This window comes from Lepidochelys olivacea (genome assembly GCF_965140295.1).
Source record: "Lepidochelys olivacea isolate rLepOli2 genome assembly, chromosome: 6".
Classification (NCBI taxonomy): Eukaryota; Metazoa; Chordata; order Testudines; family Cheloniidae; genus Lepidochelys; species Lepidochelys olivacea.
Window position 1 is genome coordinate 82,231,823 of NC_140416.1, and position 25,224 is coordinate 82,257,046.

Here is a 25,224-nt window from a genome sequence, read left to right on the forward strand (position 1 = left end):
TCTAAAGTGAAATCCCTATTTAAAATACAACCCTGAATTAGTGTTTGCAATCTTACAAGTATTTTTAGGTTTTGTCCAAAAAACACATTAAACTCTACAATGTTAGTTTTAAGTCTGGTAAACAGAGCAGAAGTAGAGAAGAGAAGCTTTGAAAACAGACCAAGTGCTACACCGCTACCCTCCTACAGAGGATGTAATCTGAAATTGATTAATGCCTCTTATGCCTCAATTATTCTTTTTTTTCAATGCTCTCTGGCTAAATACACTTAAATTGCCTATTTCGCAATATATAAGGCACCTGTGAATCTTTAGCCACTCAGACTGCTCAGCTGGCTAAATATTCTGACACCGTATCCTCTGCACTTTGCTTGAGACAAATCTCTTCAAGAAAAGTCCCACTAAATCTGCTTTAGCCTCATTTTCCAAAACGTAATCAAAATATTTGATTCACTTGAAAACTTGTAATTTACCCATTTTGTGCAGAACTGTTGTGTGTTTCTGAATCATCGCTATCACTGATGACGATAGTGTCTTCATTGGTACTGTTGATGTGGCCATTGGCAACTCCATTGTGATGTGGAGCTATGACTTCCAAAATCTTACATTGCAACCTGAAATAAAATAAGGACAGTTATAAACATGAAGGTCCTTTGATAATGCAAAAAGTTTAAATTTGTTGAATTAATTATTCTAAAAGTACATTTGTAATCCCAGAATAGAAACAGTGGTTATATTTTACATAGGAGTTACACCTTACCGCATCTGTAAAAGTGACTAATTCACCTCCTTAAATATATACCAACTTGACTAAATAGGCCAGTAAATTATTAGAATTTTCTAAGTCATATATACACTTGACTGAGCTTTGTTTACTTAAATATACTTTTTCAGTTTATTTTGAAATCACTGGTAGTAAGAGCTTTTGTGCTTATTTTATCCAAATGACAATTAACAACATCTTTTTAAAATAAAATGAACTTTATTTTTGTTACTTAGAAATGAGACAGAAACCTTTTACGTTTATTTTCATAGTAATCTAGGAAGAAAGGAAAGGATTTTGTGTTGCCAAAGTATTTATACTAGAAAAGATCATCCTCTAGTATAGTTGATGACCCAAATAAACAAGGCTAAAATGACCACTGTGTATCTAATCTTAATAATGGCCCATTTATCTCCTGACACATATTAAGGCTCCATCTGGCACATATACAAATGACAAACAAAGCAAATCCATTCCTTTGCTATCATGAGTGCTAGTTATAAAAGAAACAAAATTAAGTGTGTTATTCAAAATCTATAATCAATTGACACTCATTTAATATGTTTCATAACTATATAATAAACAATTCTTAGCCACTAGGTTTCTTCCTTCCCTGGCACTCCTGGGTGCACATTTTTAGTTCAATCTCTTAAAGCCATGTCTGCACTATGAAAATTATCCATTGTGGACAATGAATGAAGCTGAACACTGACTGCAAGGGTAGCCAAAGGAAAACCATATTATAACTACCTTCTTAGAGGAACTGAGCATCAGTATTGGTAATGAACATCAGAGAATTGCAAAGCACAGGGCTTGAACCAAGCTTTCTTAGCCCCTTTAGATACGTGCATGTGGGGTCACAGATCCAAGATAGGAAATATTTATGAGGAAAAATCATCTGGAGAGAACCAACACTGGGAAAAGAAAGCAGTCCAAGAGGGCTAAACACCAGGCAATGTTTGCAAAGGAACAAAAAAAAAAATTTTTTAATGAAATGAAAAACAAACAAAAAATGATAAAGAAGTCCTTACTAACCCCCTCCTCCCCATATACAAGCATGAAAGGGGGGGGGGGAGAATGAGGGAAAACAACAAGAGAAAAATTGAGGCCATTAAGTGTGCTGCCAATCTCACTACACTTTCAGTAATAAGAAGGAATGAGAGAACTACTCGAGCTATCTCCGCCCTGCCTCCTTTTTATAAGCTCGGAACCCTGAATGGGGGAAGAAGGCTAAGTAGGCTAACACATCCTGCTTTCTAAAAGATGTCAATCTTGCTTTGTCCCAGGATATGGTTATCAATTTATGAACAATTTCCAAAAGGAGGTCAACTGGCTAGTGAGCTCTTTTTGAAAAATAATATCCGCTATACACTGATACAAACATACATTTTAAAAAGGGATTTCTTCCAAGAAGGTTTAGGCCCAAAATATTCCCTGCTACAAAATACTAACTCCTGAAACAAACTGTTTGAAATGAAGAGTTCATGTTTTCAAAACAGATCATCCAGAGGGAAGGAGGCACTAGTCAGCTCAGGTTATTGGCAATTAGATACACAAACTTTCATCTTTATATCATTGTTTCAAATACTTCACAAGATAATAACAGCCAGAAACTACCCTCCAACAGCTGCTGGTATCCTATGTAAAGTAAATTGGTTGATAATTGTCCAAACCACAAAAACTACCATTATAATTAACATTAATTGGAATTCTTGTAAACAATCTTTCAGCATATTCACATGAAGATTTAACTACTCCACTACCTCCAAGAGAGTCCCTCAAAATCAGGCTTCAGGCACACTGGCACAGTAGTTCAGGGAAGTCTGCACTACATCTGCTCATACTGTAATTGTTGTGTGGATAGAAGAAATTTCTAGTGACACTTTAGAGGGAACCCCAACATCATATCTCACATGCACAATCATTTAAATAGATGCACATTAACATTACTGCAATATAATAAAGGAAATGTAATCTCCCTCTAACAAGGGTGTTTGACAAAGACCACGGTCCAACAATATTTGCCAGATACATGCCCAAAGGCCTAAACCTACTATCCAAGCCAATACCAAAGATAAATTGGACCAGCAGGATTCAGCCTAGCAGTGTGATAATTGTGTTTCAATACTACTATGTGGATCTATCTATGCTCATCCAGTCCTCAATTAGCTAGCTACTAGCAAGAGGACAGTACATTTTTCAAGTCTTGCCAAAAATTCAGTCAGGAAAGGAAAAGAAATTAGGAACTGTGTTTCACCTATTTCCCACCCCAAAATGTACTCACATTTAATGTAATCAGAAAACCAATGACCCTTATTACACACATCTGTCTTATAGTGAAGAGGTCAGTACCACAAAACTGCCTGTACACCACTTCCGACGAAGTGGGTTTTAGCCCATGAAAGCTTATGCTCAAATACATTTGTTAGTCTCTAAGGTGCCACAAGTACTCCTTGTTCTTTTTGTTGATACAGACTAACACGGCTACCACTCTGAAACCTATTACATAGTTGGTTTCACTTAAAAAGTGTTTTTTGTACTTTTTTATTTTATAAGCTGAAAAATAAATTTCCCTGAAAATGTTATCCAGTTCAATTTAGCTAACATTTTAAAAAATAAATTTCTACTAGAAAACTATTAAAAGCACCAATAGGTTTGGAGCCATAGTCATTATCACCACTCTATCATTCTAGTGCTTAATTTTTAAAGGGCCACAAGAGGGAGCTCATACATTCTAAAACTGAAAAATATATTAGAAGAGCCTCATGAAAGCTCAAATTAGAACAGATTGAATTCTGTAACTGATACTAAATTCTACAATGTGTCATCAAAAAATTGAAAGAATTTAAAAACTAAAAATGTTTAACCTTCCCGGAAGCTGATGAATATTTAGTCAATGAGCATTTCAGCACAACTTTTATTTACTCTTTTATCCCTTTGCTAGGTCAAAAAAGGGGATAAAATGTTATCTATCCTCTCTCTTCCCATAACAGCAGAGGCTCTGCTGAACCATCATGCCCTATAAACTTGATCCAGAGAAACAAGAAGAACCTTCAACACAGTCAGGGTGATTAATCATTTCAACAAACTACCACAGAAAGGGGTGGATTCTCCATCTCTTGATGTTTTCACATCAAGACTGGATGCCCTTCTGAACGATATGTTTTAGTCAGACAAGCTATTGCACTTAATACAAAGGTAAGTGGGTGGAATTATGTAGCCTGTGATATACAAGAGGTCAGACTAGATAGCCAGTTTGTGTCTTATGGATAAGGCATGGAGGTCACAGAATTTACAATACTAGTGAACCTGAATAAAGTGGTGACGAGCCCACCCCACACTCACCCCGCAGCAGCAGCTCCTGTTCCATTGGAATGGACCAAGACCCATACGCACTGGAGATGGGAGAGTCAAAGGGACCATGCCCCGCAACTTTTTAAAACCTGGCTGGAGGGAAGCGTGCTGCAGCCTGACCCAGTCAGCATCCAGGTTCTGTGGTGCATCATGCAAAGTGCTGGCCAGGTTCCACTCTGCATCAGGCCGCTTGCTGACAGCCAGGCCCTCACCAGCTGTCAAAACCGTGGTGGTGGTGCGTCTCAGGACAAGAGACCAACTGGACCCATCACCAGAGGGTCTTGGGCTCACCAGCAGGGAGGGTAAGGTAAGGGCGAGGGAGAGATTCCCTACCCCTCCCCCCCCGGCTTTGCAGTCCTTCCAGCACCCGCAGATGGAGATTTGTGCATGGACGTGCCAAATCTGAATGGTGTTGTGACCACATGCTCCAGGTCACACAACGCATGGAGTGGAGAGCCTACAGCCCCACAGGACAGGAGCTACCACTATGGGGAGGGCTCACTTTCCAATCATGCCTCCTCTCTCCCCCTGGGTCTCACCTTTCAGCACATCCAGTATATAATCCACTCTTTCCCTCCTCACCACCTCCCCCGCAGCCCCAACAGTATTCTCTTTGGTGTCAATTCTTTGTTATTTACTTATTTTATTATGAAATTTTCTACAAACAACAAAAGTTACTCTTTAAATGTTTTTTTTTGGGGGGGGAGCGTTAATGTAATATTTCATAGTAGCAACAAGGATTAAACATAATTTTTGATAAATTTGATTCAGTTTCTTTAGAAGTGGGGAAAAAGTATAGCTCTTCCTTAAGAACAGCAGATGAAAACTACATTTGGAGATCTTTCTGTGACTTTTCATTTTCTTCCTTCACCTATGCCGTGAAATTTACTGAAAATTTCTGTGACAAAATTGTAGCCTTAGTTATCTATCCTATTTTATATTATATGCAGATAAAAGAAAACAGATGAATACCAAATAAAAATGTGATTGTGAAGGCAAGTAGCAAACTCTCAAAAACAGCCCCCTAATTTAAAACACTGCTTTCTAAAATAAGGATAGCTTCAGCATGAGCCAGGTAAAGAAGAGCATGGGTTAACTAAATGAAAGACATTTTTTCTTCCTCATCTTGCATTAAAAGTTACAAAATACATGGTTTTTTAAGTCACATCAATTATTTGAGTTAATTAAGTTTCTCTCTTTAAATTCTAGTATGGTCAGCAGTAACTACAGTGACATGCATTTTACAAACACTGAAAATGGAAGGCCAGATCCAAACCCCATTGAAGTCATTAGGAATCTTTCCACTGTCTTCAAAATGATTTGGAACAGGGCCAGTAAAGCTGCTAAGATAAAAGCAACTTGCTGCACAGGTATCAGAAGGGTAGCCGTGTTAGTCTTGATCTGTAAAAGCGGCAAAGAGTCCTGTGGCACCTTATAGACTAACAGACGTATTGGAGCATAAGCTTTCGTGGGTGAATACCCACTTTGTTGGATGCATGCACAGGAACACACTTAAAGTTTTAGGGCTTGTCAATATGAACATTTAACTTGCAGCAACTGGGGTGTGAATCTATCCCGCACAAGCCTGCCACACACTAACTGTCCATTTGGACCCTGCTGACACACACTCCTTAATGCACTTTGATCTACTCCTGTTTCAAAGTGGTGCCCCTCCGCCCCCCATCAAAAGAAGGTGCAAAGAGGAGTTCTAACTAAATACAAACTGTAGCACCATTTTACCAAATCAAACACTGAAGCATGAGTAAAATGCTTAGTAAAAGAATGAACAGAATATGTGCTGTGGCCTTTTTGAAGAAGCAGCCTTGGATGGAGCAGATGACTGGAATCTTTTCCGACATTGAATGCTCTGCTGCTGTAAAGGAGACCATCTATGGAACTAGAAAGCAGTATAGGAGACCTTCTTTGAGGCAGATAAGAGCTGGGAAAGTCCTATAGGAGTTAAGAGCAGAGGGGAACGAGGTGGGGTGACACTCTCGGTTTTAATCCTCTCTACGGACTCATCCATTTCATTACTAAAAAGACCTGACCCTTCAAAGAGGACGTCTTCATTATTCTCATGATTCCAGAGCAAGGCCAGTGATCCGAGGCAAGAATATCGCCCCATAACTATGCTAGTGGCCATTGCGCTAGCCATATCTGAGGTATCATATGATAGTCTCAATGAATATCTAACATTCTACCCTCAGTGACAAACATTTTTTTACAGCTTCCCTTTGTTCCTCCAGAAAGGAGTCCAAAATAGAGTTAGTGAAGTCCCAAACTGCTTAGGTGTATCAGGATATGCAGTTTGCCACACAGAAACCCAATAAGGAGGAAGAATCAACTTTTTTCCCAAAACCATCCAGTCTGCGACTTTCACTATCTAAGCCCTGGTCTACACTACAAACTTATGTCAGTATGACTACGTTGCTCAGGGGTGTTGAAAATCCACACCCCTGAATGATGCAGTTATACCAACCTAACTCCCAGTACAGGCAGCGTTACACAGAGGGGAGGACTTCTCCCATCAACATAGCTACCACCTCTCGGGGAGGTGGACTACCTACATCAATGGGAGAATCTCTCCCATTGGCGTAGGTAGAATCTTCACTAAGTACTACAGCAGCACATCTGCACCGCTGCAGCACTGTTAAGTGTAGACAAGCCCTAAGGGAAAAGAAAGGGATACCTTGCTGCTCTAGCCAATTTCCTGGTCTGCAAAGACTACTATAGAATTTGCTGAATGATGCTGTAACAAAAATCAGTGGCCCTACAAGTTTACTTGGTACATCTGATTAGTCGTCTTCTACATCAGTGGTGAAGAAATGGGAGAGTGCCAGATGTCCTTGGATTTAGTAGGTCTGAAATAGTTGGGAGTGTAATTTTATCCTTTGCCTGTCATTCCATAGTATCAAAAAGGAAATCAGATGTTTCTGGTGCTGGAACTCCTGTCTGGAGATGGAGGGTATTAGTCATTCTTCCCATAAGCTCTTGAAACTGCTATTGTTTAATCGGGGAAGAGACCAACAAAACTACAAACTTATTCAGTCTTCAGGAGATTTGACCTCAGTATATCCATCAATGAGTGACTGCTCTGTTTCCTCTGAAGGACTTTCTTCCTATTTATCTGATACCATTCCTCTTGCAAACATAGTGGTTCCAATGCCAGTGCCAACAGTTCTGGCTAAACGGGCACCAACTAAAACTTGAAGGCCACTGAAGGCAGCAGTGCCTGAGATAAGGCTGGTGCCAGAAAAGCTCTTGGCACCAAAGGAGGTGCCTCTGGTGCCGGAAAGGATATCAGTGAAGATGACATCACTAGTGCCAAAGTCAGTGCCACAGTGAGCAGATCTGGCCACAGTGAGCAGATCTTCACTGATTTCTGAATACAGGGCCACATCAGGAGTTGGAGGGGGCCCTGCATATTGATTTTTATTCGCCCCATACGAAAGTAGTTCTCTTTTTGTAGAGCAGAAAAATAATCCATTTAAAAGAACATATATTTAGGTAGTTAATAGGTTGATGCACAAAAAAAGTGCATTTAGAATAAAGGATTTTAAATAACATTTGTTCTAAAGTGTTACTGAATACTATCTTTTAGCAGAATATATTACAGGAGTTCTAAATCTCCTCAAAACATACAGGTTTAAGTTATCATGAAATTGACTTTTTGAGCTGTATTTTCAGCTGGGACTGTACCTTGCACTCAGGTACCTGTGCTTTGCAGTGAAAACACTTACACGTGCACATTAAAAATTCCAAGTACCAGGACATGCAGGGTTAGAATTCTTCAAGTGTGGCTGCACGGTGTAGGTACATATATATGAATGCACAATTTGCTAAAAAGCTATGAAACAGGATATCCAAAACATCTAATTGGAAATAACTTTTGTAGGACAGTTCATGAGGTCAAATTTTTGAATGCTGGAGGTGGCAGAGTTCTCATTAATTTAAAACACTACTCACCTTTTCATATTCCTTTTTCTTTAACAAATAACTGCCCTTAACATGATACATTTTTAGTACAGGTACATTTTATTTGAAGAATCTGTGCTTTCCTTATAAAAGGCATCTGGGCATAGTTTTATATTCGCATAGCTTGTATTACTGTTCCCCATCCTCTTTTCACACTGTTCATTTGCTTCAAGCACCTGTTATGTCTTATCTTGTCAAACTAAAGCCTTGATCCTACAAATGATTGCACAAGCAAACCCCTGCATCCCAGGGGAGTCCCACCAAAGTCAAAAGGGCTCTGCAAGAGTGCAGGGCCTGTCTGTATAAAGGCAGTTGCAGGATCAGGTCCTAGAATTCTAAGGTCTTTAGAGGAGGGACTGTCTCTGTCTATACTCATTCAGCGCAACAGGGCCTTGATCTAGTTGTGGCTTCCTAAGTGCTACTGGGATACAAATAATAATCTGGCATTTTATTATGTTAACAGTATAATTTAAAAGTCAGTAATTCAGAAAGAGTCTCTTGTCAGAGTCCAGAGTGCATATTAAATTTGTTTCCATATACCTCGTAATAAATTGGTACAACACCACAAAATGAGAACCTGAAAAAATCATTTTGAGCCAAGAATCCTGAATCTCAGAGAAATATTGTTCAGTTCTGTGTAAATACCACAAGTTATTTTGATGGCAAGTTTTAATATAAATGGGGCATTAATGAATAGAGAGCCAGAAGCAAGATTAAATCCACTTTTAAAAATCTCCTAAATAGACAAAAGAAAGAATCTGGTGTTCCTTCCACTTAAATTATTCCAAATGTTAAAATCAAAAAGACACACACTTCCTAATAGTACCAAACCATTATGAACAAAAATTAATTTCAACCCAATAATTCACAAACAGATAGCTACAAATGTAAGAGTAACTTCACCATTTAATAACTAGCTATAATATACTACAGTTAAAATCTTATTAAAAGCAAAAAGAGAATTTTTGGTAAGTGTAGAAATTCACATGTTTGCACTAAAAGTGTGATTGTGATTCCTTTCATGTTTTAGTTTTCATTGAATACTAAGATAAAAACTTTGTTTCAAGTAATACTACCTGACTAGTAGATAGGGCTGCTTAAATGGGACTGGCTGGATCAGGGGATTTAGTGAGATACTGGCCCTTTCACTTCTACGACAATGAGACCTTGTCTACACACAAAATTGGTACTGCTTTAACTATACCAAAATTAAAAGGACACAACCTTCTTTATGTGGATGCAGCTATACAGTACCAGTATATACATGGTTATATTAGCATAGTTTATTCCCACACAGCAAGGGGAACAAGTTATACCAGTACAGGGCACCTTTATACCAGTATAACTGCATCCACAATGTGATTTGTGGGGCTATAACTGTATCAGTTTTAAAAAAAAACAAAAAAAACACATCACTAACCAACAAAGTTATACTGGTACAAAAACTATATATAGACCAGGATTGATACATATTGCCATCCAGGTTAGCAATAACCAAAAGTCAGTACTAATTAACAGCTGTTCAATGGCCTACATGAAATAAGGTGTGGGGTCTTATTCTAGTGGACCTTACATAAACCGTCTCATCATAATTGCTACTAGTCAACAGAATAAAAAGAAGCATCCCAAAAATGTAAGTCATGGAAGTTGAGCTCCTTAGACATGGTACTTCCAGAACTGAAGTGAGGTATATTGAATGGCAATGGAGAAAGACTGAAGGCTGTATGAGTCCTGTGGAAAGAATCTGCTTTCCAGTGCTATCAATTACACTTTTCACAGGCACTGTATTAGCTTTATTATCAGGACTTCAGAAATTCACTTCTCCACAGTAAATGGAAGTTTTCCCAGGCAAGTGCCAGCAACTTCTGCAGAATCTAAAGTTTAAGAACATAAGAATAGCCATACTGGGTCGGACCAATGATCCATCTAGCTCAGTATTCTGTCTTCCAAAAGTGGCCAATGCTGGGTGTTTCAGGGGGAATGAACAGAACAGGTAATCATCAAGTGATCCAGTCCCTGTAGCTGATTCCCAACTTCTGGAAAACAGAGGTTACGGACACTTCAGAGCATGGCTTTGCATCACTGCCCATCCTGACTAACAGCCATTGATGGACCTATCCTCCATGAATTTATCTAGTTTTTTTTTAACCCTGTTACAGTCTTGGTGTACACAACACCCTCTGGCAAAGAGTTCTACAGGTTCACTGCACTGTGCAAAGAAATACTTCCTTTTGTGTTTGTTTTAAACCTGATGTCTATTAATTTCATTTGGTGACCTCTAGTTCTTATGATATGCAAAGAAGTAAATAACACTTCCTTATTTACTTTCTCCACACCAGTCCTCATTTTATAGACCTCTGTCATATCCCCCTCTTAGTCATCCCTTTTCCAAGCTGAAAAGTCCCAGTCTTATTAATTTCTCCTCATATGGAAGCTGTTCCATACCTCTAATCATTTTTGTTGCCCTTTTCTGTACCTTTTCCAACTCTAATAAATATATATATATTTTAGATGGGGCAACCAGATCTGGTCACTGTATTCAAGATGTGGGGCATATCATGGATTTATATAGAGGCAATATGGTATTTTCTGTCTTACTATCTATCACTTTCCTAATGATTCCCAATATTCTATTAGCTTTTTTGATTGCCACTGCACATTGAGTGGATGTTTTTAGAGAACTATCCACAATGACTCCAAGATCTCTTTCTTGAGTAGTAACAGCTAATTTAGACCCCATCATTTTATATTTATAGCTGTGATTATGTTTTCCAGTGTGCATTACTTTGCATTTATCAACACTGAATTTCATCTGCCATTTTGTTGCCCAGTCACCCAGCTTTGTGAGGTCCCTTTGTAACTCTCTACAATCAGTTTTGGACTTAACTATCTTCAGTAACTTTGTATCGTCTGCATATTTTGCCACCTGTTTCCCCCTTTTTCCCGATCATTTATGAGTATGTGGAACAGTACTGCTCCTTGTACAGATTCCTGGGGGACACCACTATTTATCTCTCTCCATTCTGAAAAGTGACCATTTATTCCTGCCCTTTGTTTCCTATCTTTTAACCAGTTACTGATCCATGAGAGGACCTTCCCTCTTATCTCATGACAGCTTATTTTGCTTAAGAGCATTTTGTGAGGGACCTTGTCAAAGGCTTTCTGAAAAATCTAAGTACACTATTAGTTTTCATTATATTAAAATAAAAGTTTCTAACCCTTAAGACTGCAAAGAATCTTCTAAATATGAGCAGAAAGTAAACTAATGGAATACGGTCTTCCTGACTCTACAGGCAAACAGCTTCAGTATCATTGCTGCTCCTAGTTTTGTAAAGCAGCAACAGAATGTAAATTGATATTTGTTTGTTTGCTATTCAGAATTCTTTGGACAGTTCTGAACTGAAAAGAATCACAGAAATGTACAGACGAAAGGGACCTCAAGACGCGGGACCAAGTAAACCCAGACAGGTGTTTGTCCAACCTCTTCTTAGAAATGTCCAGTGACAGGATTCCACAAACTCCCTTGGAAGGCTATTCCAGTACTTAATTATCCTTATAGTTAGAAAATTTTTCCTAATATCTCACCTAAACCTCCCTTGCTGCAAATTAAGACCATTACTGTTAATCCTACCTTAAGAGAACAATTAATCACAGTCCTCTTTATTATAACCCTTAACATATTTGAGGTTATCAGGTTCCCCACAGTCTTCTTTTCTCAAGACTAAACTTTCCCAGTTCATTTGACTTTTCCTTAAAGATCAGATATTGTGTATAATCCAATTTTATTAGATTGCATATGACATATATGTGTTTCACAAATACAAAAAGAAAAACATACACTATCTAAAACAACAGCAACATCGATATAATACATGAAAATATCAATCAGAACTTAGTAAAAACTCTTTTCCTTAGCACAATGTTAACAGGACAAAAATTGCCACTGATTTAATTACAACAGGGGATTGAGAAAATATTAAAACCATTACCTTTTAAGAAGGTGATAAAGATTCTTAAAAAAAAAAAAAAAAAAAACACAAAAGAGGTGAAATCCAGCATGCTCTCAGAAGCTGGAAAATTCTGAGATTTAAAAGCTAATGACATAGATCTTCTAATGTTCCATATTTACGTGGGCAAAAATGAAGATGCAAAGAAACTTTTCTACCTTTAAGGACAACAGTTTCCATGGTTTGCAATCTTAACTGAGCATGCCTTACGTATAGGAGGATTTGATAACTCATTCAAATATGGTTCAAAAACAAGAGCTATCTTTCAAAGTAGAAAACAAAAAGGCAAACTTAGAATCATGAATAATAGCCAAATCTTCTTGTTGGATAATAACAGCCACTCTTTGTTTAAGTATAATGACAGGTTTCAGAGTAACAGCCGTGTTAGTCTGTATTCGCAAAAAGAAAAGGAGTACTTGTGGCACCTTAGAGACTAACCAATTTATTTGAGCATAAGCTTTCGTGAGCTACAGCTCACTTCATCGGATGCATACTGTGGAAACTGCAGAAGACATTATATATACAGAGACCATGAAACAATACCTCCTCCCACCCCACTCTCCTGCTGGTAACAGCTTATCTAAAGTGATCACTCTCCTTACAATGTGTATGATAATCAAGTTGGGCCATTTCCAGCACAAATCCAGGTTTTCTCACCCTCCGCCCCCTCACACACAAACTCACTCTCAGGAGAGTGGGGTGGGAGGACGTATTGTTTCATGGTCTCTGTGTATATAATGCCCTCTGCAGTTTCCACAGTATGCATCCGATGAAGTGAGTTGTAGCTCACGAAAGCTTATGCTCAAATAAATTGGTTAGTCTCTAAGGTGCCACAAGTACTCCTTTTCTTTGTTTAAGTAGTTGATTATGTTGATTAAAAGATATAGACAATAAGTGGGTAACAGAAAAACCCAACTTAGCTATAATAAAGGTCCTATACCAGGGAAATAAGGCGTACACAGGTTGCTCCTCCATCTCCTGAAGACAAAGATGGAGCAATCTATAATCTGGAAGAGTTCATATTTTAGAACAAAATATAAGAAAAGCAATACAAACTGTACTACTGACAGAAAAAACACCCACCTCAGCATGTAAAAACAAGATGGGGTAGAATTTGGGAGAATTAAAAGTCTCCTACAAAATTATTTTGAATGGATTTGAAATTTGGCCTTTAAATCAATCTTCTGCAATATTATTTTAGCATTAAAAATTCTTAGCGCTGGAGCTACTCTGTTCCCACCATATGAGAGGGTAAAACAGAGCATCCTTTGAGCAGAGCTAAGGACCTTTTGTTTTAAGTCTTTATAATAAGGGAACCAACAGCCCAAATGATAAACTTTCTCCCTAAATAAGTAAAAACAGAGACTTGTTTTACAAGGTAAGCATGATGGGCAGGGATGGTGTCCCTTACCTCTGGTTTGCCAGAAGCTGGGAATAGGTGATAGGGGATGGATCACTTGAGGATTACCTGTTCTGTTCATTCCCTCTGAAGCACTTGGCATTGGACACTGTCAGAAGACAGGATACTGGGCTAGATGGACCTTCGGTCTGATCCAGTATTGCCGTTCTTATGTGCCCTTCTATTTTCCACTCAATTTGCAGAGAGTCCTTCCCAAAAATCATGAGCTTGGTCTTATTATAATTGAGAACCAGGTCTTAAAATTTACAGTAAGAAGAAAAACAAGATATATTTATATAAAAATTACTTTACTGGTATAGCTTAGTTCCCCCTGGGAAAGGGAATAAGCTATACTGGTACACGGCACCTGTATATCATAGAACTGAGTCCAAATTAAGGATGGTACCAGTATAATTATTTTGGTTAAAAAGAAAAACTGTACCCCTAACTGAAAGAGTTATATGGATACAAAAGAGGTGTTTAGCAGAAAATTACTTTAAAAAAAAAATTCTTTGGGCCTTTGAGGCAAAAAATGGTCACAAACTGTTTTCCTTTGCAGGTCACCTTTAAGATTTTTCTGGAGTGAACCTTTGTGGAATACCAGCAATTGATTTTTCCTGCAACCCACCATTATTTGGATACATATAATGCTTACCAGCATACACAAAATCTCAGAAATGTAGGACTGAAAGGGAACTCAAGAAGTTATCTAGTTCAGCCCCCTGAGGCAAGACCAAGTATACCTAAACCATCCCTGACTGGTGTTTGTCTAACCTGTTCTTAAAAAACTCCAATGATGAGATTCCACAATCTCCCTTGAAATCTTATTCCAGTGCTTAACTATACACATAGTTTTCAAGTATTTCCTAATATCCAACCTAAATCTCCCTTGCTGCAGATTGAGCTGTTTACTTCCTGTCCTACCTCCAGTGGACATGGAGAACAACTGATCTGCAACCTATTTATGGCATCCCTTAACATATTTGAAGGCCATCAGGTCCCCATTCGATCTTCTGTTCTTAGGTCTAAACATGGCCACTTTTTGTAACCCTTCCTGTAGGTCGGGTTATCTAAACCTTTTAACATTTTTGTAGCTCTCCTCTGGACTCTCTCCAGTTTATCCACATCTTTATGAAGTGTGGCACCCAGAACTGGACATGATACTCCAGCTGAGGCCTCACCAGCGCCAAGCAGAGCAGGACAATTACCTTCTTTGTCTTACATATGACACTCCTGTTAATACACTCCAGAATGACATTAGCCTTTTTCTCACTAGTATCACATTGTTGACTCATATTCTATTTGTGATCCACTATAACCTCCTTATCCTTTTCAGCAGTTCTACCACCTAGCCAGTTTTTTCCCCATTTTGTAGTTGTGCATTTGATTTTTTTCTTCCTAAGCAAAGGACTTTGCACTCATCTTTATTGAATTTCATCTGGTTGATTTCAGACCAATTCTCCAATTTGTCAAAGTTGTCATGAATTCTAATCATGTCCTCCAAAGTGCTTGCAATCCATACCAGCTTGGTATCATCTGAAAATTTTATAAGCATATTTTTCATTGCCTTATCCAAGTCATTAATGAAAATACTGAACAGTAACAGATCCAGGACTGACCCCTGTGGTACCACACTAAATATGCCCTTCCAGTTTGATAGTGAACCATTGATAACCAGTCAGTTTCAACCTGCTCCTGATTGATAAGGGTATGAACAGCATCAGAGGCAAGCACTGCAGCTATTCACTTAGGAAGAGGACACAACACCAGAGTCTGGGAGGTCAAAAGTAGTGATAAAAGTAGAGCAGCAAACACATACATATGAAGTAGTAGCCAGGAGGCTCTGGGATGGGATGAGAGAAAAACAGGAGAGCAAAGAGATTCTGCTTCTCTCTTGCAGCAGGTTCTATAATTATCAGACACCGGCTACCTAGAGGCAGACACAAAAGATGGAACACCAATCAGGATGTAGGGGCAGCACTCTGGTAAGATTCCCAGCATCCTCATACTTCCCAGAAGCTAGGGGAAGAGGAAAAGGGAACTGACTTCTCACCTGGATAGTGTGGCTCACTCATTTTACCTATCTTTGGCTACTACAGTTGCATCCTCTGTCTATTAGGTACTTCATAAAACTTCCATGTGAGAAAATAAATGAGACACAAAGATTGAGGAGATAAGTTAGAAAAGAACAGCACTGCTCTCTCTTCCATATAACAATTATTCTTATGTATACAGAATTCATTTTCTGGGAATCTACAGTAAATTCTATTAAATCAGTTTAGAAGAGACATTGGAGGTTGGCCACTTCCAGTCTATGAGCAGCAAAGCTTTAAAAATAAAATAGCTTAAGAGTCGAAAGTCCCAATCCAGCAGAGTACTTTGGGACTACTGAAGTACTTAAAGTTATACAGGTGCTTCCAGGTCCTAATTCAGCAAGCTACTTAACAGCCAAAAACACAACAGCTTACATTTTAAGACAACCAGAGTTCAAAATTCTGCAGTGTTCTAATCTGTTGTGTGAACTCCAGCCTTAGCAAAAGTGAATAAAGAATTAACATTACAAATACTGTTTTGTAAAAGGTATACATATTCATCTACTATATATTTGTCTATACATGTAGCTAATGATTGTGAACCATAAATTAAACATCTGTTCACATTTTAAAGAAGTCACCAATTTGGAGGAAATTACTCTCCACAGAACACGAGATGAGAGAAAGTTCTGCAATAGCTGGGGGAAGGCAACAGTATCCTCCCTCCTCTCAAATCTAATGGCTAAGCAGCAGTTCTGCAGAAAAGGACCTGGAATTTACAGTGGAAGAGAAGCTGGATATGAGTCAGCAGTGTGTCCTTGTTGACAAGAAGGGCAAGGGCATATTGGGCTGTATTAGTAGGAGTTTTGCCAGCAGATTGAGGGAAGTGATTGTTCCCCTCTATTCGGCACTGGTGAGGCCACACCTGGAGTACTGCGTCCAGTTTTGGTCCCCCCACTACAGAAGGGATGTGGACAAATTGGAGAGAGTCCAGCGGAGGGCAACAAAAATTATTAGGGGGCTGGAGCACATGACTTACGAGGAGAGACTGAGGGAACTGGGGTTATTGAGTCTACAGAAGAGAAGAATGAGGGGAGATTTGATAGCAGCCTTCTACTACCTGAAGGAGGGTTCCAAAGAGGATGGAGCTAGGCTGTTCTCAGTGGTGGCAGATGACAGAACAAGGAGCAATGGTCTCAAGTTGAAGCGGGGGAGGTCTAGGTTGGATATCAGGAAACAAAATTTCATTAGGAGGGTGGTGAAGCACTGGAATGGGTTACCTAGGGAGGTGGTGGAATCTCCATCCTTAGAGGTTTTTAAGGCCCGGCTTAAGAAAGCCCTGGGCTGGGATGATTTTGTGGGTGTTGGTCCTGCTTTGAGCAGGGGATTGGACTGGATGACCTCCTCAGGTCCTTTCCAACCCTAATATTCTATGATTCTATTATTCTATGATTCTAAGTCTTGGAACCACTTTGTGGCCAATGCAACAGCAACTGCTGTTTCTAGTGCAACCCTCTCTATGAGGGTTGCAGGGATGGCTGATGGATCTGCAACTACATGGAAAAGGCAAATTTTCAGACTTATCAATGGGATCTACTCATACAGTTCCTGCCTCTTGACAGACCAATCAAGAATTCCTGTTAGCCTATTTTTCAGAGAAAAACAAAACCGCCATCCAGATTTTCAAAGGGTTGGACATTAGTTAATAATGGGGCATAGAACCTTTCACTTCCAGGCCACAGATTTAAATCCTCCATAGTTCAATAGTGCCTAAAAGACACTTTTGTCCCATAGCTATTTGGTGGCCTATGTGAAGTTAGCCTAGATCCCAGTGGACAGGTACATACAATCACATAACACAAACCACAATTGGCCACTGTTGCCAGTTTAAGCAGAGTGCCAATTAATGAATAGGCTTAGAAAACAAACTATGTTCTCATTGTATATAAATGGTCCTTTCTCCCCCATCCCTCCAGATCATGGTTGATCATATTGGCTGCATGATGACAGAAAGCCTTCACACCATTTCTACTGTTCTAAGAATAATCTTTAAAAGAAAAAAAGAAAAAAGATATAAACCTCATGCTTCAGGGCACAAGCCAATCCCTGGGAGAGCTTAGAAAGAAACTTTACCGCTGGGCAGGTTACTTCATAATTATCCACTAATTTCTTGACTGTTGTTCTGATATTGGTCAGTGTCAAAGACAGGATATTGGACTAGACAGACCTCTGATCTGATTAGATATGGCAATACAGATCTTCCTAACAGAGAACTTAATTTACCAGTGCTATTAATCTAGCACTTTTCAAAAGCACTACTTTCACTTAAGCCTTACTCTGTTGGATATCTGCACTCTAGCATTGTTTGCCTAAGGTCAGCAAGCAATCATTCTTTCTGTAATCTAGTGACCAGATAGAATATAAAATTTATTCCCCCTTGATAATGGACAGCTGTTCTATGCAAGTCTTTCCCTTTACTCCCTTCCCCACTCATTCTAGTAACCCTTCTATCTAATTTTGGTTTAGGGGTGTTTATTATAAATTAAGTTATATTGTTATTGTTGTACAGTATCCCATGTGCCTCAATGGGCAAGGTGAGGGCACTGTATAAATTACATTTGAGAAAAACTAAGAAGAACTAAAATGCAGGTTGCACAACAATTTCACCACCCAAATCAGTGCCAATGGCCCTATAGATTTATGATGACTTATAGACTACCGATTTATTCACCCCAGCAAAGGAGGCCACTATATTGTTTGTAATACCAAAGTCTCAGAAGTCTCGTGCTTAATTACAATCAATTAAATATTAAAACTATACCTTGGACCCAACCCTACCTCACTGAATTTAGCAGCATAACTCCTAGGATCAGATCCTCAAAGGTATATTGGCTCCTAGCTTCCACTGAAAACAGGAACAGGCCACGTAGCTCAGTGGACTGTGTTGAACTACAGAATAGTACGTTTTATTTTGGTTGCAGTTTGGTCCAGGGTGCACAATGCTATTTCCAGCAGCATGTCACTCTTGCCATAAAGTTCCAAGTTTCAAGCATCATACCAGGACTCAGAATTCAGTAAACTGGTTAGATACATATCCTGTATAAGTACTGACACCACAAGGCAGAACTAAATGGATCTAGTACTGTGAGAGATGTCACCCTTTAGGTGAGAAGTTAAACAAAAGACCTTCTTCTGGTAAAGTGCAAGATGGAAATTTAAGATCCCAGAATATTTTTCCAGAGAAACTGGGGATAATCCCAGTGTCCTGGCCAACGTTTTCCTTCTGTCTCAGTGAGACATACAGGTTGTTAATGTTTTAGTTCACAACTTTATATCTTAATTCATTACTTTTAGCAGTAAATATTATTCTAGTTTTAAACATTTCTTTCACTAAAACTGGAACAGAATTTAAACAACAGGAAGAAGAAACTAAATTGCTTTGAAAATATGAAGATTTCAGATCCCAAACAGTTTTAGAAGATAACAGAATTACAGGCAGCACTGGTAGCAATGCCTATAGTTAAAGTTACCTAACATTTTCCATAATGGTTTATAATTTTGCCCAGCTTGAATTGTCTGGGCAGAAATTTTATATGCTGGGTATCTGCCTCAGACTGGATTTTTTGAAAGCTTCAGCAAAAATGGTGGTCTTTTCAGCAATTATGTTAGCAGAAAAATTGTAAAAATGTTTTGCTCATTTACAAAATTCTTAATATTATTTAGCTGAGAACCCTATGTGCCTCCCTGCTTTAGAACGAGGACTTAAAATTTGGAGGAGAGGGCCCCCTCCTGTATCCACCAAAACACATAGCTGCCTTTTGACATCCCCCTAAAAATCTGCCTAAATTTGGCCAATTTATAAGCGCTGAAAAACTGCAGTTTGCACATGCTCAGTAGAAGCTCATTTGTTTGGCAGCTAAATTCTCTACAAATTCATAGATTCTGTCTGCAGTGAGCATGCTCCATTCCTTTGCAGCTCCTACATGCCAGATGACACATATCACTCCTGGAAAATGATTATGCATACTCCATTCAGAGGCTTGCAGGGACAGAGCAGGACTTTCCCTGCAATTTCTCTTCCTGGCTGCTGGAGACTGCTGTGGTGCTAGACAAAGTAACCAACAGCAGGGAGACAGTCTCTCCTGAACTCTCAGTGTTTCTCCTGTGGCACCATGGCAGTGAGGAGGAGGAAGCAGCCTGACTCAAATGCAAAGGGATGAGGAGCAGAGGGGAAGACATGGACAGGCTGGAAGCTATAGGAGCCAGAGTGGAGGAGGAAGAGAACGGAAAAGAGGCAGAAGGGTCTGTAATAACTAGAGCATACTTCAGAACCTGCACTTGGACCCAGGATTCTTGAGTCTCAATGTTCTTGTGCTTCCTCCTAGGAAACAGCAGTGAAATCCACTGACAGTGTCTTTCTTACCCCCCACCCCAACATACTCTCTTACTCTCAGTGACAAAAAAAGTATGATTTGATTACAGGTTGACTGTGGCCACATTTCTTTTTATTAAAATAGATCAAAGCAATATAGGTCAAAAAAGATCTTGTTTAGTAAATTTCTGTTTTGTCTGAAAACCGTATTTTCAATAAGAGTTTAGGCTTCAGGCTAAATTTCAAAGCTACACAAGAGGATAAATACACATAAATAATATTACAATTAATAAAAAGATTTATACATAACATGGACTTCTACACTTAACCCCCCCATACAATACTATGAAAGTATTGGCCAAAATCAAATTAACAGTCAACTGCGGTAAAAGGGGAATAACTTATGGCTTGTCCCCCGTCTCTTTATACTGTTTAATTATATGGCTCCAAACAGAGAGATACTTTAGCAGTAACTTGATTTTTGCACTTTATTTGCCATGCATTTTAAAGAGCTAAATTTTGATCTCCAATATAAGCCATGCAGGACTACTATTCTAGCCTATCAGCCTCAGTGCATGTATAATAGTTAAATTTTACAAAATACACAATTCATGCTCATATGTTTAAGAGTAGACAAACCTGAACGGCTTGGGTCTTAGTGGAAACAGACCTTTTACCTAAAATTTTTCTTGCCAGCCTTTAATTCAATCTTTTTATTGGTCATTTTAAAAGATTACATTAATTTGAGGAGTTTTGCTCAAATCTGAGTGTATTTTGTAGTTCCACATTCTAATTCATGCACCAGCGTTAATAAAAAAAACAAGCATATTTTAGTCAGTCACCTTTGTATTAAAAATGAATGAAAATTCTCCTAAAGGATTAAAATTCAGATAAAATGTAACACTTACTGAGGCAAATCCAATTATTCAGAGACAAACTTATATTGCAATTTGATCAGAACAATAGCACTATATTTCAATTTATTCTCAAAGTGACATGAACAAATATTTTACAGGAGTGCACTATCCTCTAAACGGAAATGTGAAAAAGACTCCAAATTTCATCCTGTGAAGAAACAAGGCAGCAAACTTTGTAGTTGCATTAACCAAGTATGCATCTACTTTTCAACCGAACATTTTCCTTTAACATGCTCACTAGGTGTCAAAAGAAACAAATGGAAATGTGTGAAAGGGTAATTGATGATTAACATTATATTTAGCAAGGTGAGAACTGGCCTTATTCGATTTGATAGAAAGTGTTGCCAACTTCTTCTCACATGGGCCTCTCACATGTCCACTTTCAAAAAGGACATTCTGTTGGTGATCACAAGCACTTTGCTAGAAAGTGTCCACCTCAGATAGGAATATTCTACAATGACTTCAGATCAAGATACCAGATTATTGGTACACACTGGGCTATAGCCAACATGTTAGAACCCCTAACTAGACAAAGGTAGTCCCCAAGGCAAAGCAAGGGGACACTAAACCCTACAAAAGACTAACCATGAGGAAGGAAAGAAAGAAAGAAAGAAAGAAAGAAAGAAAGAAAGAAAGAAAGAAAGAAAGAAAGAAAGAAAGAAAGAAAGAAAGAAAGAAAGAAAGAAAGAAAGAACATTCTCTTGCACCAACCACCTCCTGAAGTTGTATTCTGATCTCTTTCTTGAGCCAGACATCCAGAGAAGGTGGAGTGAAAATCTCTGACCATCAGCTAAGCCAAGCCTAAAGTCTAAAACTAAGAGACAAAGGAGACCAATCAGCGCCCCACACAAAACAAGCTCAAATTATTTGCAACATCAGAACTTAGTGCTCAACTAAGACTAATGATGTGATGTAAAAACATAAGAAGATGAGAACTGCCATACTGGATCAGACCAAAGGTCCATCTAGCCCAGTATCCTTTCTTCTGACAGTGGCTAATGACAGGTGCCCCAGAGGGAATGAACAGAACAGGTAATCATCAAGTGAACCATCCCCTGTTGCCTATTCCCAGCTTCTGGCAAACAGAGGCTAGGGACACCATCCCTACCCATCCTGGTTAATAGCCATTGATGGACCTATCCTCCATTAATTTATCTAGTTCTTTTTTGAACCCTGTTATAGTCTTGGCCTTCACAACATCCTCTGGCAAGGAGTTCCACAGGTTGACTGTGTGTTGTGTGAAAAAAACCGTCCTTTTGTTTGTTTTAAACCTGCTGCCTATTAATTTAATTTGGTGACCCCTTGTTCTTATGTTATGAGAAAGAGTAAACAACACCAATTTCTCCACACCAGTCATGATTTTATAGACCTCTATCATATCCCCTCTTAGTGGTCTCTTTTCCAAGCTGAAAAGCCCCAGTCTTATTAATCTCTCCTCATAAAGCAGCAGTTCCATACCTTTGTCTTATTATCTATCCCTTTCGTAATGATTCCCAACATTCTGTTCACTTTTTTGACTGCTGCTGAACATTGAGTGGATGTTTTCAGAGAACTATCCACAATGACTCCAAGATCTCTTTCTTGAGTGGTAACAGCTAATTTAGATCCCATCATTTTATATGTATAGCTGGGATTGTGTTTTCCAACGTGACTTACTTTGCATTTATCAACACTGAATTTCATCTGCCATTTTGTTGCCCAGTCACCCAGTTTTGAGAGATTCTTTTGTAGCTCTTCGCAGTCTGCCTGGGACTTAACTATCTTGAGTAGTTTTGTATCATCTGCAAATTTTGCCACCTCACTGTTTACACTTTTTCCAGATCATTTATGAATATATTAAATAGGACTGGGCCCACTACATACCTTTGGGTAGAGGTAGAGCTTCTGAAAGTACATCTACACTATACCAGCTTAGGTACATCACCCTAGCTGTGCCGGCATAATCCCCTAGCATAGATTCAGTCTACACTGACAGAGGGGTTTTTCATATAGGAGCAGGAACATCATCTCCCTGAATAATGTGTTGATGGAAGCATTCTTCCATTGACATAACTACCCCCACACTGAGGTTAGGCCAGCATAGCTACATCAGTCAGGGGTTTAGAGCAGGCCCAAGAAGACGACAATGTGAGAGTGCTTATATGGCAAAATCAAAAACATCTGAATTTGCCAACATTCCACTGGAGCACATGGACTTGAATTTTAATTATTTGATTAAAATTCTATTTCCACTACATAGTACAACTATTTCCGTATCTGTACTGCCATGGAAGAAAGGCAAAGTCAGGAATCACATGAAAGGGCGGGCCTCCAATAAATATGCAGATCCTATCCCCTCTAACATACACAGGGTTTTGCCATGGATCTGAGGGCATCCACAGGCTACTGTGTCATGCTGTCTGGCTACTTCATGGCCTGGCGAAGCTTGCCTTGCCCCCAACAGGACAAAGGCCCAATCCAGCAAAAATGTATGCATATGCTTAAATTTACACTGTGAGTATTCCCATCCGGGGAACTATTCAGTGTGTAAATTTAAGCATGTGGAAATTTTGCAGGATTGGGACTTAAATGAAAACTTTATGACTTGAAATTAAGAACATTTCCTGGTCCCTTCAGAAAAACAATGTACTGTAAGGGAAAATTCAACCCAACTAACACACTTATAGCTAACTATAAACTAATGGATTCAAAAATGAAAGTGATCACATCTGAGAAAATTACCTTTAAAATTCAGGATTTCTCCAAACCCTTAATAGTAGTGGTCTCACCCCTCATTCCCCTAACTAAAAGCTTCTGTAACTCATACAAAGATAGTACCAAAAAGAAGCACTGTTAGCAGCACATAACATGTTCGTATATACAGTATGAGCAGAAACAGCTTAAAAAACCTATAGGAAAATACGTGCACCCTGGAATGACCAAATATTATATCCCTCTCTCACCATTCCTCACTTTTCTGTGCATGTTCCTGTAACAAACTAATGCTTTTGGAATGGAAGTGTTTTTTGTCTACCAATTACACAACTTGAACAACCCAGCTTAAATTGCTTATTTCTCTTTCTAAAATTTTGCCACTTATGGGGTACAAAAATACCATTTGGTGACTTCCACACAACTTCACTCCAGAAGCCTTATCAAAAAAGTCTTTGAGGAAACTTTTAGCAGTCATTCATAATGTTCCCTAGTTGATAATTACATCTCACTCCAAAAGTTTGTAAATCTGTTACCCAGTACATCAACGAACAGTTTCTCACCAATGTTTATATCATTTTTCCGCTCAAAAATCATGATAATTTGCAAAAATTTTCCTGTGTTCCATTCAAGTAACCTCTGATCACACAGAACGTTTTCTGGACATCAATGGATGTCAAACCACCCAAACTCCAGCCTACTCCGTGCACTGCAGTGGCCTTCCTGGACAGAGGGCTGAATGGAAATTCCTTCAAAACACATCAATGTTACTTCAGGATCAATAGGACCGCTCTGAAAAAAAATGCCAACGGGCTGGATGTGCTGCCTCCAGCAATCACAGTAACTGCCAAGACAAGGAATTAGAAACTGATCCCAGGAATCCAACCCTAGCCACTAGTAACACAATAAACACCATTAATCACATAGCTAGCAAGAGACATTGTACTTGTCCTACAAATAACTTGTTAAAGAATTCATAACCCCAAGTTTTGTAAAAATAAATAAATGAAGTAAATAATAAAAATAGATATACAATAACACATATTTAATGAATAATATGTATAAAATGTGTTTACCTTGCACCATTATTTCTAACTACTTCCACTGTTTCACCAACAAAATATCGATCTTTGACATAAGCAAAGATTTCATCACAGATTTCATGAAGTCGTGAGCGATGGGTAAGGGTGGCCAAATACAGAACTGGAACTATGAGTGCCTCTGGAAAACTCTGGAGATTAAGTCTGGCTTTCTTTTCTGATTCCAGTGCTTCCTGATATGTGAGTCCAGGTTTACCTGTCACAGCACAGCTCCATACAAGGCTGTTACACAGAATGGTGCGTTCAAAAAAGTCACTATAATGAAGAAAAAAAGAAAAAGAGTGAATAGAATTCTAGCTAACACCTACAGATTATTCACAGTTAATATGGTGTCACATGTTTTTGACCAACTAAGTGAAAAACACTCTTTACGTGTCTAAAATTTAAACACTGCACTGCTTCTGTTCAAGTTGTAGATTGTAGTATCTCCAGACTTAAATTACAGTAATCACAGTATATATAGAACACATTATTATTGGCTCTCACTTCATGATGGAATACTTAGAGTCATTTTGCCACTTCTGTTCAACTCAATTTTTCAGTGCTTGATAAATCTACTATTGTAGGGCCAAAACCTGTTCTCCCTACAGTCTACATCAGGGGTCTCAAACACACA

General features: G+C 38.7%; 1 protein-coding gene across 1 annotated transcript in view; it reads right to left on the bottom strand.

Moving 5' to 3' along the window:
- Positions 1 to 25,224, bottom strand: part of BAZ1A (bromodomain adjacent to zinc finger domain 1A) — a 115,505-nt gene that overhangs the window by 81,486 nt on the left and 8,795 nt on the right. Inside the window, exons 2-3 of the mRNA XM_084631997.1 lie at positions 24,585 to 24,863; positions 471 to 611 (exon numbers count right to left, since the gene is read on the bottom strand). Coding sequence (XP_084488123.1) covers positions 471 to 611; positions 24,585 to 24,863 — 420 coding nt within the window. The remainder of the gene's footprint in view (positions 1 to 470; positions 612 to 24,584; positions 24,864 to 25,224) is intronic.